Source organism: Microcebus murinus, chromosome 6 (genome assembly GCF_040939455.1).
Source record: "Microcebus murinus isolate Inina chromosome 6, M.murinus_Inina_mat1.0, whole genome shotgun sequence".
NCBI lineage: Eukaryota > Metazoa > Chordata > Mammalia > Primates > Cheirogaleidae > Microcebus > Microcebus murinus.
The window spans coordinates 748,661-769,082 of NC_134109.1; the positions used below are offsets into that span (position 1 = coordinate 748,661).

General features: G+C 45.1%; 2 gene segments (V, D, J or C); both read left to right on the top strand.

Annotated features, from left to right (window-relative positions):
- Nucleotides 1-4,124: 4,124 nt before the first annotated feature.
- Nucleotides 4,125-4,844, top strand: LOC105860812 (immunoglobulin heavy variable 3-23-like). The segment is given in 2 exon segments: nucleotides 4,125-4,310; nucleotides 4,414-4,844. Coding segments are annotated over 2 exon segments (617 nt in total).
- An 8,612-nt stretch (nucleotides 4,845-13,456) lies between these two features.
- Nucleotides 13,457-20,422, top strand: part of LOC105861104 (immunoglobulin heavy constant mu-like) — a 701,862-nt gene continuing 694,896 nt past the window's right edge. The window contains 1 exon segment of the C gene segment in view: nucleotides 13,457-13,564. Within this exon segment, the coding sequence occupies nucleotides 13,519-13,564 (46 nt within the window).

Here is a 20,422-nt window from a genome sequence, read left to right on the forward strand (position 1 = left end):
AGAGAGAAGTGGGTGAAGGTAGTGTGTTCCCTGCAGCACTGAGATTCACTCCAGTGTCCAGCTATGGCCCCACACATGGACCACAGACTAGGAGATGCCCTCCCTCAACAGTACCACCTCTCCACAGGGATTTACCACTGATGCTCAGGCCAGAGGGTCAGCTGAGGCATCTGTGGCAGAGGGGTGGTACCGAGGGCTGGTCTCAAATACAGTAAAAGGGGATGTGCTGAATCATAGGGCTTTGCATGTTTCCCTTAATTCTGAATTCATTAGACTGCCAGTAATACAGTCACCATCATGGTTGAAAGTGTAAGAAGTCTTTAATAATTTGTCTTAACTCATGAGAGCACCAGGAAAGACCATCTGGGCCTCCTGCTTTCCTCAGTTGGAACTATGCAAACAATTTCTTTGCAAAGTTGTTTTATTTGCTTGGTCTCCTCCCTCGATGTTTGTAAGTAACATGAAGCTTTCACACTTTATCAGCTGCACCCCCTGATGAGGCTATATCTGAGCTATTTTTCATATGAATTTATATTTAGAATTTTAAAATGAACAAATGTTGAAAATATTGCCTAAAAGAAAAGAAATAAAGGATGCTGTTCTTTGTTAATTTTTGTGTCAAAAGTCATACATACTTTACATTTGATTGTTCGTACCTTTAGTTGGTTATGGGAGCAGAAAGAATTTTCCAGCCTAAGAGTACTTCATTCTCAGGAAACAAACCAGCTACTAACCATGGCTTTCAGCTGATCATCCAAAGATAATTTAGCAGGGTGCCACACGTGTAGTCCCCTAGGAGGAGCACAGCAGCCCTGAGTCCTATAGGAATCCACATCTTCCTATAGCCCAGAGGTTGGGTTAACTGTTTTACAGGATGGGGCCCTTTCTCTGACCCTCCCCCAGGAAAGTCCTGGGGACAGTGAGCTCTCACTGAGGTGGCCCCTTGACCCTATGTCCTCGCAGCTCTGTCTATGCAAATAGGCCCCAGGTTCAAGAGAAGATACAGGTAGGGGTGTCAGGAAGATTTTCTGTGTCTTTTCTCTGGGAACCACTGTCCTCACAGAGAAGCACATGGCCCCTCTGATGGCCCTCCTCTGTCTGCTGGCCGCTCTCCACAATGAGTGACCCACGGTCTCAGAAATGGTGTGATGGGCATGAGGTTCTGTGTCTGTGTCACTGTCCCTTGTTCTCTGTCCTCAGGTGGCCTGAATGAAGACCAACTTGTGCCATGGGGGAAGGAGTGGTGGTCTCCTCGTAGAATCTCAGCCTCACCTGTACTGCCAACACAGGCTCCGTTTCTGAATATTACATATCCTGAGTCCACCTTCCCCACGGGAAGGGCCTTGAGTGGATTGGTGTGATCTGGGTAATGGGAACACCAACTACAGCCCCAGCCTCCAGTCCAGAGTCAGCATCTCCAGAAACATGGACAAGAACCAAGTGTCCCTGGAGCTGAGAAGTGTGACAGCGGAGGACCTAGGTACCTACTACTGTACCCAGGGCACCGTTTTCTGGATCCAGGGTGGGCCCAGACAAGAACCTGCCCTGCAGGGGTGCTCGGGGTCTCAAGGGGGCATGCAAGGAACACCGAACCTGTTCCTGTCACCATATGAGGGTTCAGGGCTAATTTCCAGGCAAGAGTTTCTCTTTCCATGCCCTGCAAACTGCCTGAAGTGCAGACAATACTAAGATTTTAAAATATGAAAACCAAGAGGCACGTTCATTTTAAAGTAATGAGCTCATAAGTAGGACAGCCACATTGCTGAAGGGCCAGGTACTGGAGTAAATTCAACCTATGTAAACTTGACAGTAATCCTAGGAATGTAGAAGTGCAATCATTCTAATTTCATATATGAATAACTTTACATAAGAACATTCTAAATGATGTCTAATATTCTTATGTTGTTTGACTTTGTCTTCATTTTATTCCTTTGCTGTATTTCATTGTTGTCCATTTAGGAAGATCATATACAAATGGCCCCCGGTGCTTGTAAAAAGACCCACAGCCTTTGCAGCAGTCTGGAGGGTCCCTCTGGAGCTTCTCACTATGTCCCTGTTGCAGTGGGGGAAAGAACTATCTCAAAATAGTTCTGTCCATTTTGACTTCTTCAAGGTCAGAAAGTCAGAGGAACCAGTATCAACATAAAGACTGACTCCACCCTTTACGAGATCGGGTCTTTCATTAGGTATCTGCCCCACTTGGTCGACCTGCAGTTGGGTGACCAGTTAGCACCTGAAGGAGGTCTCTTAGGGGTCAGTACTGGTCTGCTGAACATTAGGCAGAGGCTTGAGTGTCACTGGTCTGGAAGTTGGGGAACCCCGCTTGGGTCACTCATATGGACAATCCCTTGCATCAAGCAGCTCAGCACTTCCAGATGGGTATTGGGGTCCACCTGGTGGTGGTGCACTCTGGAAGGTACCAAGATGCATACACACACCCTCCTAGTAATCAAACACAACTGTACATTAATAAATAGCCTGTGCTCCACAAAGACACATGCCTTCAGGAACAAATAAAACTGACACGTTTTCTTATCTTTTAAAGACACTTCCAAATGCTGTATGTGACAGAAAGAACATTAAATTAGATATGTTTGACAAATGTCTAAAGGCTGAGGTTGGGCAAGATAATGGGTCACCCTTAAAGGACTTCACATGAGGAGGACTCAATGTCTCATGCAAGCTTTTCTCTAGGAACTGCACCAGGAAATCACAGAGGAGCTTGGAGCATCCTGAGGTCACCACCAGTGGTGAGGGCTGAGGTGCAGTATTATTATAGTAAAAACAAACAAACAAACAAAAAAACACGTGAAATCTTATTATGGATTTTAGCTTAAAAAGCATTTCTGATGCTGGTTGATGTATAAATGACACAGTGTAACAGAAGATGACCTTATATCAGTTCCTGCTAGGTTTAAGTGAGCATTTCTGTTTTTTCCTTCCTGGGGAAGCCAGTTATGTTGAATTTCCCTTTGGCAGATGATACCTCATCCCCTCCCTCTTCCCTGTACACACATTCGCTTCTGCACCATGAGTTCTTATCAGGTGGTGGATTCCTCATCACCTCTGTCCTTTGTTTCTCACCTGTCCAAAAATTAAGATTTGAGTTTGTCACAGCCCTAAGTCTTTGGAGCACAAAAAGCAGCACAGGAAGGCATCAGTCTTTAGCAGCCTATGAAGCCTGCTACCACAAATAAAGTCACCCACCGTCACTTCCACAATCCTGCATCAGGACATGTCTGAGAGATTTTATTAGCAACATTCCCTAGGGAATTACATTGAAAAAGTACCAATCCCAACTCTCATCCAGATGTAACCTACCCATTTTTTCGGCATAGTGCAAGGGATCAAGTTGAACACATTATATATTTCCTGGTCTTATAACTTTAATTGTGTTTAATGTGAGCTAATTTGTGGTCTTCTCAATCAAATCTGCAAACTACTTTCATTTCTATAAGTAGCATCCTTAATATCAAATATAATCAATAATTTTCCTGTCTCATTCTATGTGGGCTCTTTATAGCTTTAGTTCTCACTGGCCAATTTCAATATGTGGAATTTACTTGTTCATTTTTTATGGCACCTATATTTTTATACTTTGTATGTTCTTTTTAGGTTTGTGCCACATCTTACTGATTTTTAATTTTATAATTTATTGGAACTTAATGAAATTAAGTAATCTGTCAATATTCTAGTGAAAATAGCATTGCAAAGTCCAAATTTACCATGTTTTATTTTGTATTTGTCTATTTTGTGATGTTGTCATAAAACATCTGAGTCTCAATAATTTTCAGTGAACAGAAGTGTACTGACTCAGAGTTCTGGAGGCTGGGAAGTCCAAAGTCAAGGCACAGGCATTCATTGAGGGCCTTCCTGCTGCAGCAGGGTTTACTTTATTATGTCTGAAAATGGAGACAACTTGGACAACTACATCACATAATCCATGTCCATGGGTAAACATGAAATAAGAAGATATATGCTAAGTACTTATCAAAGATCAATCTCATAATAATACATCACATTACCTCTAATACTTTCATTGTCACCAACCACCTCAGAAGATTCAAGGTATTGCGAGGACTTTCCCTCTCCTTGTGTGCCCAACCTAGAGCCTGCTATATAGCATGGGACATGCAAATAGGGTCCTCCCTCTGCTGATGAAAACCAGCCCAGCCCTCACCCTGCAGCTCTGGGAGAGGAGCCCCAGCCCCAGTATTCCCAGGTGTCCCCATTCAGTGACCAGGACTGAACACAGAGACTCACCATGGAGCCTGGGCTGAGCTGGGTTTTCCTTGTTGCTCTGTTACAAGGTAATTCCTGGAGAACTAGAGACACTGAGTGTGTGAGTAGATGTGAGTGATAGAAGCAGGGTATGTGTGGCAGTTTCTGACCAGGATGTGTCTGTGTTTGCAGGTGTCCAGTGTGAGGTGCAGCTGGTGGAGTCTGGGGGAGGCTTGGTCCAGCCTGGGGGGTCCCTGAGACTCTCCTGTGCAGCCTCCGGATTCACCTTCAGCAGCTATGCCATGAGCTGGGTCCGCCAGGCTCCAGGGAAGGGGCTGGAGTGGGTCTCAACCATTAGTAATGGTGGTGGTAGCACCTACTACACAGACGCTGTGAAGGGCCGATTCACCATCTCCAGAGACAACAGCAAGAACTCGCTGTATCTGCAAATGAACAGTCTGAGAGCCGAGGACACGGCCTTGTACTACTGTGCAAGAGACACAGTGAGGGGACATCAGTGTGAGCCCAGACAAAAACTTCCTGTAGAAGCAAGGGGGGCCGACAGGGTGCTTGCGAGACACAATGAGCAGTGTTGGCCCAGGGCAGGTGCAAGTGGAGGGTAAGGGCTGGTTTCCTCTCAGGGATGTGGCTTCCTCTCCATAAAGCAGTTTCCTCCGGGGAACTTCTCTGAGTTCACAATTCTCTGCTTCCGTCTGCATTCTCTGAGTTAGATGTGTTTGTGGTAATGAGAGAAAATATTCTCACCTGCACAAAAGGCAGAGAGTGGCTTTCAGTCACTTTCTCCTGTCCCCAAATGTGAATTTATTATCAACATTTCTGACTAATTTTGTGGGATGACAGAGGCAGATGGAGTCAGCATCCTAAGCTAGATAAGGAAGACCCTGTGGTGGTCAGTGTCCCAGCACCAGGCTCACAACATGGATTATATCTGACACAATTCAAGGCAGAGGGACACCACCAACATTTAGTGTAGATGTTGACTCTGATGGTGTCAGATATATTTACACGAAGGTACATACATGCACACACACATACATACACACAGTAAGTGAACGTGGGAAGTTTCAGTCCCTCCACTATTGAGGTGTCTGCAGAACAGGGCAAGCCTCTCAAGAGTGTCCCATGGGGCTTCATAGGGCAAGAGGGGAGACTGGCTCAGTGTTTTCACAACAGTTTCCTTGTGGGGCACAGAGAGGGGCTCTCACCCCCAGGAAGGGTCTTGCAGGGTCTGGCCCTTCTTAGATGAGAAAGAATCATCTAACAAACTCAGAAATTATGAAGAATCAAAGCAAAAGGACAGCCATCTTGAGGGAAAGCACCTGTGATTCCTGGCTAGAATTCCCGTGAGTGGGACAAACAGGGAAGATGAAGGGTTGGGCCTTAAGAGGGCAGACATCAGCTAAGAGACCCTGACTTCTTATTCCACTCAATGACTATTAAATATTTTTTTAAATAATTTTTTCAAAAAGCAGACAAAGGCCATTATGGGTAGAAAACAATGAGGTCTGCAGAAAAATAGAAGACATTTCATTAGTATGAACAAATCGTAATACTAATGAGGATGATTAGGAGAAGGAGTTATACAGGAGTCCTGGTCCAATGTCATGGGTGGAAACTTTTCACTGCCCAAGATCACCAGCTAATCCTGAAGTTCGTGGATCAGCTGTGAGCTTCAAAATACCAGAAGGTTCCCAGGTTCTACAAGGATTCTAAGTTTGACTATCCCTACCACATTAGCCTTTTGAGTGTCTAGAATTCTGAATTGATGCTGTAGTTGTGAAATATGAACCCAAGAATTTCCTATCTGGACTTGCACTACTTTATTTTCTTAAATGTCCTTAATAATATTTGTTCCAGTATGTCTCAAGACCAGTATTTTCCTGATGTTTCTCCAACACCACTATGTCCTGGTTGAATATGATGAGAGACTATTACAAAGATGTAATAGAAGGCAGCATGTTGGTGCTAGGAGTGTCTATAATGCATGAATTGCTTTAAAATTTTTTACTCATGCATGCAATAGGGAAAATGCTAGTATTTGTGGTACAATCGAAATGTTTGATCATTCCAGTTATCAAGTCTTAGGGTAACAACTTCTGTGTCCTTGAGGGAGTGGATCACCATGCTATAAGCAAGTGCTAATGGTAGAATGGCAAAGGAAGTTCAAGAATTGGTTAAAACTGTGACATTTTAAATTTCATAATGCTAATTTTATCAACATTTTGAAAAGATTTCCAATGAGTGACTGGTGTGTTATGTGAGCAGTGGTGATGCCTCACAGCTTAGATGGCATCACAAACCAGGTTTAGGCTGCTTGTTCTGGGTAATGACCTCCTACAACACTACTTTAACCCCAATGATACATACATATATATATATATATATATATATATATATATATATACACACACACATTTTTTTTTTGCATCATTCCTGTTTACTTTAGTCGGGTCTCTAGGATTTAGAAGTTTATCTAGAAGTTCCTTAGATTTTTGTTCATTTTGATAAGTTTTCCAGAACTTTTGAGAAACCATTTTGTTTGTAAAATATACCAATTTCATTTACTACTCTAAAAACATACACATTTAAAATCCCGGATTTTGGCTAATAAACAAGCACTAAGAAGGGCAATGACTTCTGCTATGTGGATTGATTTTACCTCCAGTTGAGCACAACATTCTAATGGAAAGTTTTCTTCAGTAATATGAATCACTGCTTCATAACTTCCAGTTTTATTATTAAAGTGTGATTCATCAACAAATAACATTGTCTCAAGGGTCTCAATGAGAATCTCATCTAAGGAATATACAGAACATTTCCCTGATGCAGACAAAATAGCTCTTCCCACACTTAGCTTTCAGCCACATCTCCTGTGAAACAATGAACCACATGGTGGTGCTCCTCAGCTGGGGCTCCTTCTGACTAGGAAATCAGGTACTTTTGATTTTAATGCCTCTAGACCATAATATTGGGCTATTTTAGCAAAAAGTAAACAACCACAACATGAAATGACTACACAATAATGAAAATCATAAGCTAATGAAACAAGAAGCTGGGACGTGTGTGGCTCCAGGCTTGCCAATTTCAAAAGTTTATGCACCCAAGGAGTTTCTTGTCTCAGTGTTTCACACTGATAACCTGAAAACGTCCACTTCATCCCCCACTCCCCTCCTGTGTGGACACAGTGAGAGTGTTTTCAAGGGTCACACAGATAGGACAAGGGGTGGAAGAGGAGATGACACCATTCTGAAATTTCCTCTGAAGGATCAGCAACGTCACAACAGAGAACCTCTCGTGCCTCTATGACTAGAACTCTGTCACATGCCCACAGGGACATGAATTCCTAATGGGCATAAATTGCTACAGTGATGAGGCTGACCACTTTACCATATAAAATTGCTAGAAACTGAAATAAATGTTGTCTTTTCTTTTTTCTGCTTTTTTCTTTTAATTTGTTCTTTTGGAAAAAGAGTCTTGTTATGCCACCTTGGCTACAGAACAGTGTCATCATCATAACTCACTGCAACCTCAAAGTAATGGGCACAAGTGATCCCACTTCTTCAGCTACCCAAATATCTGGAACTATAGGTGCACCTTACAGTGGCCAGGTGAGATATATATGTATATATTGTCTCATTGTGTTGCCAGCCAGGCTGGCCTCAAACTCTGAGCGTTAAGTGAGCTCCTACTGTAGCCTCCCAAAGTAAAGGGTTACAGGCATGGGTCACAGCACATGATCAACATATTCATTAACTAACTTTCCTTAACCTAAAATTAATTATTTCTCAATCATTACCTGAACACTAACTGAAACATCCCGAGCTGTGATTGAGTTTCATTTTCATTTCCAACGTTGAAAACTGGGCCTCCATGAGAGTCGATTGCATAGAAACCACTGAGGGCAGCGGAACTCCGCCATACAGTCAGTGCTCACCACTGCACTCCAGTAAGCCCTGTGCTACCTGTGAATGCGGGTTTCCATAGAGTTCGTGCTTCTGCTCTCACAATAACTCCAACAACGTCTCTTCATTCTCCTCAGACTTTTCCCCTGAATCTGTTTTCCATCCACCCTGTGTTCTTAGTTGGAATTAAGAACTCTTTTGTTGGGGATGGGGGTAAGCCATTGGATGAATCTTCCACTGTCCTCATTCTGACGACCACTTCCATTACTGAATTCTCCCTCTCCTCACGATGGTCCATTCCTTTGGCCAGTTTATTACTGATGGCATCAAAAGATATCTAAATTTTACCACTTCCCTTTTCCTATATAAAACAAATTATTTTTGAATGGGTCTCCCTCTGGCATTATAACATTATCTAATGTCCAGCATCATGTGTGATTAATAACATGCACAAGTGTCACAGAACTGCTTTTTTGTCAGAGCAAACATAATTCTCTCTTCCCTAGAGATATGCACACCCTGACAACCTGTCCACACACATAAATATATGCACAATTTCCTTCTGTGAGCAATAATTACATAACTGTTCCTCCAAGTTTACAACTCCCCTGAAGGCCAGGACAGCCTGTTCTACATATGTTCAAACCATGGGCCCAGTGACCACCTGGCAAGTCATGCTTCATCTTGTTCTGGAAGTTGTGTCTGTCTCTTCCCCTCCACTGTCCCATAGCACCTCAGCCCAGCTCTCCAGCTGTACCAGAGAAGCCAAGATGTGTCCTGTTAGTTTGTCTCACACAATCTCAGGGGATTCTCCTATGACCTACATTCAGAGAGATAGATTTTATTATTTAATTCCTTTGATTAATATGGTTGAACATGCAGGTGGAACTAGGGGGTGTTCAGTGCTCTGCTCATGAAATGATATAGAGCAAAGGGCCTTTCAGAGACAACAGGGTCTGACTCAGTGTGTGTGAGGACCCTGTGCTGAGGGTGCAGGACCTTCCCCAGCCTCACATTTGTGATATGTCAGGGAAGGACCAGAGCAGGAGTTCTCTGGGCCATCAGAGGTGAGGCTCACACAGGTCCTTTGTGGATCCTAAGAAAGGAAATTACACTAATAGAGGAGATGACAGTATTTAGCACCAATAAAATTGTAATAGCATACATGTTAAATTATCACTTTTACTCCCCATCATCATCTTTCAGAGTGAAGCTCATGGATGTGAGGCCACATCCTCAGGGTCACACAGCTACTCAGAAGGGAGCTGTGCTCTGCACCAGGACTAACTCATAAGATCACAGCCACACGCCAGGACTCACTGACATGTGGACTCTGACAGCAGCTTTCAGGAGGTTGGTCTGAGGGAACCTGCTTCCTGCAGCAGAGAGTTTTCCTCTAACAATGATAACCACATCTCTTCTGCAAACCGTTAGCAATACAGTTCTATTGTCAAAAGTCATGAAGTTTGTCCACCAGAAATTGTGGAGAAACATGTTCACTGAATAAAAATTATTATACTTGATAATGAGAAGGCATGAACTGTGTAGCATATGCAGGTTTCTTCAGGAAGACTGGGTTACACAACCATCATACGAGTAGCTGAGCAGCTTCCCCAGCTGTGTCTGTAGCACCGAGAGTATTTGTGTTCATCAAAGTCTTCTCCCAAGGAGAGAGTCCTGAGGTCCAGGCTGTTTTTCCAGACACTCTGCTGTGTCCAAGGAAGGGGCAAGAAAGCGGCTTCTGTAATTTCAACAACCTAAGCAGAAACATCGACATCACCCCAACAGAAACTGCATGATTGACTGGCGTGAATTGACACAACTCCATAGTACCCCTGAATATACTTGAATTTGAAGGTGATGCAAGTAAGGAGACCCTGACCCAAATTAGCTGCTCCAGTGAAGCTCCTCTGGAAAGCAACAAACTCTGGACTGTACCCAGGTTTGTCGGAATTCAAAGTGACTATTCTATTTAGCCGCTGCTCCCTGAGTTTCAAATTTCCTAGATTTAAACGTGAGTGATGGAGAAGGGAACACAGAGCACCAGACAGCCAGCGATTTAGAGGTCTGAGTGCACAGGGAGTGTGCCTAGGGAGGCGTCTATGCAGGTGTCAGAGGGCCCACTGCGCCTCCTCTCAAAGCCCACACTGACCCTGGGCCTCATGGGCCCTGGACCAGCTCTTGCCACGTGCCTGGCTCGGGGAGGGAGGAGAGTCCGGGTCTCTGCAGGCGCATCCGCCCCCTCCCGGGCAGTGACAGGCCGGCCCGCCCGGTCCCTCACGCTGAGGTCGCTCCCACAGGGGCACTCTCAGGAGCTGGACTCACCATAGCCCACACTGAGGGACCGGAAGTCGCTCCTCCCTCAGGAACTGCTTCTGGGAGTCCTGGCCTCCTTGGACAGACTAGGTGAGTCCTTCAGCTTCTGTGTCCAGGCTGCGGTTGCCACTTCCGGTGCCCCGGGACCTGCAGAGGAGCCGGCCGCCCAGACACCAGGGGGCGCTCGCTGGCAAGCGCTCGGGGTCATGTGCGAGGGAGCCCTGGGGCTCGGCTTTGCAGGTCCTGGAGGCTGAGGATCCCGCTGTATCGCGTTTCCATCAGGACCTCTTGGCCGGCTGGGCGGCTCCGTGGCACGTGCATCGCCGCTGAGCTCCTGACTCTGCGCAACCGCTAGCTCGGAGTCGGCTGCGTCTACACGGGAGCACAGACTCTGCACACGTGTGCACCTGCTGCGGTGCACCTGCTGCGGTGGCTGCGCACGTGAGGGCGCCACACAGGGTCCTCAGCCTGACCTGGAGGGAGATCACTGCCCCAGGAAACACTGCCTCGTGTCACTTCCGGTCCAGGAGCCTCCGCACCCTGGGGAGTCGGGAATCGACCTCCTCTTGGTGTTTCTTATTGTTGTGAATTCACATGTCCTGTGTGTGGTTCTGGGCACAAAGTGAGGGCGTGACTGCTAAATGGGAGGTAGAATCACCCACGACGTAATGAACCTATTTCTTGCGTCCAGAACATTTTTCATTACTCCCTTACGAATGTGGGATATAAAATAAATTATTTCTGCTATAGTCACAGCTCGGTGCCACAGACCTCAAAAATTTATGCTGTCTAATTGAGGCTTTGTACCCTTTGCCCATCATCCCACTAGTCCCTTCACCACGGCATCTGCTAACCACGTTTCTAGCCCCTCCTTTTATGACTTTTAGTGTTTGAAATTCCATTTATTTAAATTATATTTTAATCATGCAGCCTTTGTCTTTCTGGTCCTGGCTGATTTTTTGTCTCCACCGTGTCCTGGGCAGCAGTGAACTGAGGATACCTAGAATTCCTGCATTTTCATGGGCTCTGTGACTGACACAAGTGAATTCCTTGGCACAGCCTGTGTTTGGGGTCATACACAGCCCCCTCCTTGGGGCAGGAGACACTGGGAAGTCACATTGAAAAGGGCCCTGCTATGCGATGGGGAATCCGGGACCATGGTGTGATTGCCTGAGTAATCCTCAGGTCGCATGCAGCCCCTGCTCATCCCAGGGGGAGATACCTGGGCCCATGTGCAGCATCTACTGAAGCTTGGACCAGGAAGCAGATGTGTCTCCTCAACTGTGCTTTTCAAGTGCAGCTCTTTTGTTCCTGAGACTAGACAAGTGAAAACACAATTCAGTCACCCTATGGAGCCCACCTGCTCAGGAGGGAGAGCAACCCAATCTCAAAAATAGATGTCCTATTGGAGAAGGGGTTTTTGGGTGCCTCCTCAGATCCTGGTCCTCAGGGACTCTGACCCACCCATCTCTCCCTCCCAGGTCCCCTGTTCCAAGATCATCTCCTACTTCTGCTCCTGGTGAGACATCTTGCCCAGGTCCCCAGGATCATGCCTTCAGGCTTCTGGCTGTGTCTCTGAGAGGGGGACTTGCTAGGCTTCAGAGGCAGAGTGGCCCTCCCCACAGTCCGGGCACCTTGGTGTTGGATGCACTGACAGCATACGGCTTGTCCAGGTGTGAACCACAGTGGCAAACTTGAACCCTACTCAGGGGCATCTGAGTCCCTCTTGCTGGGAGAACAGGGAAACCCAGAGCCTGTGGAAGCCTGTCCCTTTATCCATTTGTGAGGTTTTTGCTGTTGTCTGTCTGACAAGGGCACATACCCAGGCCCAGGGTCAGTGTGTGGGCTCAACCCATGTGTGACAGGCAGGGAAGAAGGAAAGTATCCCTCCCAAGGCTGTGAACACTGGCCACAGCTATGCGTGTGTGTGTGTGTGTGTGTGTGTGTGTGTGTGCGCGCACGCACTCATTTGCTCCAAGATTAGCAGTGTGGTGGGCTCTGAGCTGGCCCCAGGAGTTGTGGGTTAAAGTGTTCTCTGATGTGACATTTAACCAGAGGAACTTAAAGGAGATCTGAGGCTGCTCCAAAGCCCCTGAGGGTTTTGGACCCCTGTGGGTGTGACCGTACTAGGGCATGTGGAGCTCCAGGAAAGGGGCTCCCTGATGGTTTCATAGAATCCATCTATGCTTGTGGCCTCCCTGCAGAGTTACCTATGTTTAGAAAGGCCAGTTAACGGTTTCCAGTCAAAAGCACATGCTGTCTGTGAAGGAGCATGTGACCTGAGCACAACCAGCTCACACTGGGCTGGAGACACAGGAGGGAAGATGTTCTGAGAGCCCAGAGGGAACCTCCCTTGCAGGTGGGGCTGGGCTGCAGGGGGCGCACAGGAGCACCCAGCACAGGCTGCCGCCCAGCAGCAGGTGCACAGGAGGCTGGGAGGGGTTTGTTCTTAGAGAGTGGATATTCCTTTTATAAAAAACATAAAATAAGAATTTTATATGATGTATTCATATTTGTATGAATATCCTACTCAGCTGTGAGTGTTTATGTAACACAATACTTTAATGAAAGCCACATTTACAAAGGGTCTCTAGTCCTCCCACATGTGTTAAGAGTAAGCAGCTGGTGGCAAGGGAAGCTTTTTATATATAACTGGGGAGAAAATTTCAAGAATCTCACTGACCCAAAGAAGAAGACATTCAGGTATCGAAACCCAGAGATGGTGCTTGAGCTGACCGTTCATTTCACATGTAGGTTCACAATGAAGAACGTGTATTTTGGGGCTTGTTCTTCAGTGGCTGGACCTCTGTGCACATAGAGTTCTAGGAGGTTGCAGGAACGCCTGTCCCCAGCATCTCACTGTTGCGTGGCCCACGTATCATCACATTTCTCTTTCTTATGCTGGGGCAGGTCTAGGGCTATGAAATCCCCTGCCTCATGAATATGCAAATGACGTGAGGTCTGCTGAGGTAAATACAGCTATGCCTGTGCCCTGAGAGCATCACCCCACAGCCACATTCCTTTCCTATTGAAGGCCCTGAGAGCTCAGCTCCTCACCATGGACTGGACCTGGAGGATACTCTTCCTGGTGGCAGCAGCTACAGGTAAGAGTCTCCCCAGTCCCAGGGTGAGGAGGCGTCTGGTGTCAGCCAAGGTGGGTTCACGTAGTCCTGTCTCATCTGTACAGGTGCCCACTCCCAGGTCCAGCTGGTGCAGTCTGGGGCTGAGGTGAAGCCACCTGGGGCCTCAGTGAAGGTGTCCTGCAAGGCTTCCGGATACACCTTCACCAGCTACTATATGCACTGGGTGAGACAGACACCTGGACAAGGGCTGGAATGGATGGGAGAGATCAACCCTAACAGTGGAGGAACAAGCTATGCACAGAAGTTCCAGGGCAGAGTCACCATGACCAGGGACACGTCCACGAGCACAGCCTACATGGAGCTGAGCAGTCTGAGACCTGATGACACAGCTGTGTATTACTGTGCAAGGCACAGTGCTACAACCCACATCCTGAGGGTGTCAGAAACCCTGATGTCTATGCAGCTGTTTTGGGTGATGCAATGACAGGGACGAGGAGGACTGAGGCTCTCTTTGAATTAGGATTATGAAAGCAGAGGGGGAGTGGATTGATTATTTGTAAAATATCTTCAGTGACCAGTGGTTTTGATGAACCAGATCATTGCGTTTCTCCCACTTCCTTAGGGTGTTCAGATGAAAGCAAGTCCCTGTGAGGGTGAAAGTCAGCTGCTAAATTGGTTGAATTAAGAAATACCTGAAAAGGTGGCAAAGAATTACTTCTGGGTGTGTCTGTGAGGGTGTTTGCAGAGGAGACTGTCAGTCAGTGGAATCAGTGGGGTCATCCGCGCTCAGGTGGGTGGGCAGGGTGCAATCAGCTGAGGGCTCAGGCAGCAGGAAAAGCAGCAGGAGGCACAGTCACTCCCTCTCTCCCTCTTCAGGAGCTGGGACATCCTTCTCCTCCTGCACCTACACATTAGCACACGAGGTTCTTAGACCTTAGGTTTCAGACTGAGAGTCACCCACTGGTCTCAGGCCAGCAGAGTTGGACCAAGCCATGCTAGCAGATCCCATGGCCTCTTTCTTCCCTTTAATGTATCTGTCTGTCCATAGCTATCTGTCTGTCTACTTATCTCTCTCTCTCTCAATATATATATATATATATATATTGTCTATGATATATATATATTGTATACAATATATATATATATCTGTCTATGTATCTATGTGTCTGTGTATCTATTTACATACCTACCTATCTTCCAACGTAACAACCTAAGAAGCTCCTAGTGTGACAAAAGACACACACAAGAGAAAAGCCAGGGAGGGAAAGCAGGAGATGTACTAGACTGAGCATGGAGGAGCAAGTCGTGGCACCTCGGATCATGGGGAAAGGTCAGGCTGGGGACTTGGAAGGGCTGGCAGAAAGAGGGACTTGAGCAAAGGCAGATCTGTGCTCAGAATACTCGGCCCTCCTTTGCCATGTTTTAATTGAGCATCCTAGACTCATTCAAACTCCAAAGTTGTCCTCCTGGAGTTAAGAGCAGAAATGCCCCCCCCCCCAATATTGGGAAACACAGGGGAACCCAGATCTCAGTCCTTCCCCATTTGTAAGATGGGTCTCCCCAGAGGTAACTCTCATTCAGATGTGAAATAAAATCCATGCTGGGCCTGGGGAAGCTCACAGCTCCCTCCTCGCACAGGGCTGAGGTCTCTGGGGAGGGCAGAGCTGTGGTGTAGGGTAAGGTGGACTGGTGTCACTCACAAGTCTGGAGGATGGTTGTGACCACACACGATGGCAGGGCTGGGACCTCTTTGTCCCCAGGTGTCCTGTCCCAGGCAGCGGCAGTAGTGGGTCCGGGGCTGGGGACGCTACACAGACCCTCTCCTCATCTGTCCTTTGTGTGGATTCTCCACAAACACCAGTGGCTTCTGTGGGACTGGGTCCCCCAGCCCATGGGGAAGGGTCTGTCATGAATGAGGTGCCCCCGTGATGATGGAACTTATGCCACAGCCCATCCCTAAAGAGTCATCTTTGACTCCAGAAGCAGGTCCTGGAGCCAGATGTCCCTTCAGCTGAGCCCCCTGGGCACTGAGGACACGGCCCTGTGTGTCCGTGCCAGACACAGAGAGGGGACATCAGGGGGAGTCCAGACACAGACCATAGGGGCACACAGGGCCTCCAGTGGGTTCTCAGGCCCATCTGGGGCTCATCCCCAGCTCAGGAGAAGGTGTTGAGGGAAGCTGAGGTTTCCTTCCAGATCCTGGAGTTGGATGTTTCTGCCTGACATTCTTCTTCCTCAGGAATCTTAGGGTTTTTCTTTGTAATGCCCTGGCATCTTCATCTGCATGTGGGTGACTTAGAGCCCAATTTCAGTACAAATTTACGACTTTTTTTTTCAGTCATCTGCTAGCCATAAACTTTCAGTACAATCTTTGCAATAAGAAATCATGGCCCCTCAATCCACACACTTGCATCATGAAAGGGTTTTGAGTTTCCTACACTGTGTTGCTCATTGAGGAGCAAACACTTCTCTGGAGAGATGACTCTGTACGTGCTGGGCATTTGCTTAGCCCCTGTCTTTTACCTGCCTTGTGTGGGGATGAACCGTCATTACAGTGTGTCCTCCCCTCCACCTGGATCCTGGTTGTTCACCCACAGGCAGTTCCTCCTCCTCACTGTTCTGTCAAAGCTCCTGATCTCCCGGACATCCACAGAATGGGGCAGAAGGTCCCTTTGTCTCTCCCTCACTCCTGGTGAATCAGATCATTCTCTTCATTCTCACTGAACCCAGATGTCTCCCTGCAGCTGACCATGCTCCCCACAACACCCTGGTCTATGTGGCATCACCCCACCTCTGGCTCTTGTCTCAAGAATGGAGAACTCACACCCTCCCTGTCCACTTGCTTCTTCTGCTGTGGCAAAGTGAGCATCATCTGCTGTCACTAGGGAGGTATGCCAAGGGCTGGTGAGGAGGGGCTCATCTCTGTGAACCTGCTCCTTCTGTATAAACTTGGGTGTATCCTGTCAGCTGGGTGCAGGGGTCCTGCCAGATGTGAGAGGTTGGACCAAGGGCCCTGCCTCAGAGCCTCCTGAAGCTTGTGCTGTGAGATCTATTGGTAAGTCCTTGTGTTGAGAAAGAACATTATTATCATAAATAGGAAATAAACCAATGCTGAGCTTAGAACTCAATGTCATTGGACTGGACAATCCTATATTTGCCAAGGATGGTTTTAACATTCATATTTAAACACATTTGTATTTGAATATATTTATTTATTTATTGGGGTTGAATAGATGGAAATAGACACAGAAAAGATGAATTTTATACACTATCTCATGCTATAAATAGAAGTAATTTTAATTCAATTAATTAACAATAATAAGAGGAAATGGGCACATTGTGTGTGGGGATATGTGTTAGGTTTTGTATATCCACGTGTGTATATCAGTAGCATGTGTGTGTGTTGTCCTTCTTTAAGTTGCTCTTACATTCTTTGATCGGTGACTTTTACATCTTTCATAAAGTTTGGAATATTTGTGACCATTATTTTTTTTTAATATTTACTTTTCATGTCTGCTCTGCTCTTTTACTTCTACCTTTGGAATTTCAATTATATTTATATGACACTATTTGATACTGATGTTTTTCTTCATTGTTCTTTTCCTTTGCATTTTCTGTGCAATTCCTAGAACCTATTTTCAAGTACATGGTTCCTTTTGAAAGGAGATAACTCAGATGATTTGTTTGTCAAACTCTTATATGTACTCAATTCCTTTAGAATATTTAAGCATTGATTTGTGACATTATTATGTTTCCCTTTCTATTTTAATACATTACTTGTAATGTCTTTATGTTTCCTGCTTTATCAGTTTACATCATGTGTCATCTATGAAGTTCATTCTTTTTTTTTTTAATTTTTTTTTATTTTGGCATATTATGGGGGTACAGATTTTAAGGTTTCAATAAATGCCCATTTCCCCCCTCCCCCCAAAAGTCTGAGTCTCCATCATGACCATCCCCCAGATGGTGCACATCTCACTCATTATGTATGTATATACCCGCCCCCCTCCCCCCTCCCACCTCCCCAATACCCTATTACTGTAGCACCTATGTGTCCACTTAGGTGCTACTCAGTTAATACCAGTTTGCTGGAGAATATATCTGGTGCTTGTTTTTCCATTCTTGGGATACTTCACTTAGTAGTATGGGTTCCAGCTCTAACCAGGAAAATATAAGATGTGCTATATCACCATTGTTTCTTAGAGCTGAATAGTACTCCATGGTATACATATACCACATTTTATTAGTCCATTCTTGGATTGATGGGCACTTGGGCTGTTTCCACAGCCTTGCAATTATGAATTGTGCTGCTATAAACATTCGAGTGCAGGTGTCTTTTGTGTAGAGTGTCACTGGATCATTTGGGTAGATGCCCAGCAATGGGATTGCTGGATCAAATGGTAGATTCACTTGTATCGCTTTAAGGTATCTCCATATTGCTTTCCACAGAGGTTGAACTAGTTTGCAGTCCCACCAGCAGTGTAGGAGTGTTCCTCTCTCTCCGCAACCACGCCAGCATTTATTGTTTGGAGATTTTTTGATAAAGGCCATTCTCACTGGGATTAAGTGATATCTCATTGTAGTTTTGATTTGCATTTCCCTGATGATTAGAGATGTTGAGCATTTCTTCATATGTTTGTTGGCCATTCTTATGAAGTTCATTCTGATATATTTTTATTATGACTTTTTCCTTTTATTTTATCATATTATGGGGGTACAAATATTGTTAGGGTTACATATATTGTCCCTGCCATTCCTTCCCGAACCCAACCTTGCCAAACATGAAGCGTGTCCAACCCCCAGGTGGTGCGCATCGCAACTATTATGTAGGTATATATCCTTCACTCCTCCCCCCTCCTATCTTCCCACCACCTGATAAAAGTTGTTGTTTTTTTTTCTTTTTTGAACTTTTGGTTACATTGTATATCTTTCCCTCTCCCTACAAAGGGTTAGAGGTATTCCCTTTTCCCACCTGCAATGCTCCCCACAATCCTAAGATATGTATCTCGCCAGGCCCCCGAATACCTGGTGGGCACTACTAACATTCAAGCACCATAGTTTTAATCAGTTAGTACCAATTTGATGATGAGTAGATGGGGAGCCCATTTTCTTGATCTTGTGTCACCTCACTTTGGATAGCGGACTTAAGCTTAATCCAGGATAGCATAAACGGTGCTAGCTCATTGTCATTTCTTAGAATTGAGTAGTATTTCATTGTGAGCATATACCAAATTTTAATCATTCACTCATGAATTGAAGGTCGCTTGGTTTTTTTCCATGATCTTGCAATAGTGAATTGTGCTGCCATAAACATTCGGGTGCAGATGTCTTTATAATAAGAATGTCTTATGCTCTTTTGGGTAGATGCCCAACAATGCTATTGCTGGGTTGAGTGGTATTTCTATATCTATCTGTTTGAGGTATCTCCAAATTCTTTTCCACAGAGGTTGCACTAATTTTCAGTCCCACGAGCAGTGTAAGAGTGTTCCTGTCTCTCCACATCCTCGCCAGCGTTTGTTGTTTTGGGATTTCTTCATACAAGCCATTCTCACTGGTGTTAGATGGTATCTCATTGTGGTTTTGATTTGCATTTCTCTGATGATTAGAGATGTTGAGCATTTTTTTTATATGTTTACAGGCCATTATTCTATCTTCTTTGGAGAAGTTTCTGTTCATTTCCGTTGCCCATTTCTTGATGGGGTGTTTGATTTTTTCTTGTTAATTCTTTTAAGTTCTAGATAGATTCTTGTTATTAGACCTTTATCAGAAGTGTAGAGAGCAAATATTTTCTCCCACTCTGTGGGTTGTCTATTTGCTCTAATGATGGTTTCCTTAGCTATGCAGAATTTTTTTAATTTGATGAGATCCCATTTGTTTATTTTTGATGCAGTGGAGATTGCCTTGGGGGTCTTCCTCAAAAATTCTTTGCCTAGACCAATGTCTGATAGGGTTTCCCAACATCTTCTTCTAGGGTTTTTAAGGTTTCATGCCTTAGGTTTAAGTCTGGCATCCATCTCCAGTGAATTTTTGTGAGAGGTGAGAGGTAGGGATCCTGCTTCAATCTTCTGCATGTATCTATCAAGTTTTCCCAGCACTATTTATTGAAGAGAGATTCTTTTCCCCATTGTATATTTTTGTCTGCTTTATCAAAGATTAGGTTGTCGTATACTGATGGTTTCATCTCTGGTATCCCAGATCTATTCCAGATATCGATGTTTCTGTCCTTATCCCAGTTCCAGGCTGATTTAACTATTATTGCTTTATACTACAGCTTGAAGTAGAGAAGACTGATGCCTCCCAGCTTGTTCTTTTTACTTAAGATTTCTTTGGGTATATGAGGATTCTTCTGGTTCCATACAAAGCGCAGAATTATTTTTTCTAGATCTGTAAAGTATGCTAGTGATATTTTGATGGGGATTGCATTAATTCTCTACATCACTTTAGGTAATATTGACATTTTAATGATATTGATTCTACCAATCCATGAATAAGGTAGATTTTTCCATCTGTTTAAATCTTCTGCAATTTCTTTTTTTTTAATGTTTCATAGTTCTCTTTATATAAATCTTTAATTAGGTATACTCTGAGATATTTAATTTTCCTTGGGACTATAGTAAAGGGTATTGCATTTTTTATTTGAGTTTCTGATTCATGGTTCTTGGCATATATGAATGCTTCTGATTTGTGTATATTGATTTCATAACCTGAAACATTACCAAAATTATTTATTAAATCCAGGAATCCCTTGGATAAATCCATGGGGTTTACATACAATATCGTATCATCGGTGAAGAGTGAGAGTTTGATCTCGTCTGCCCCCACTTGGATGCCCTTAATACCCCTCCCATGTCTGATTGCTATAGCTAGGACTTCGGGCAC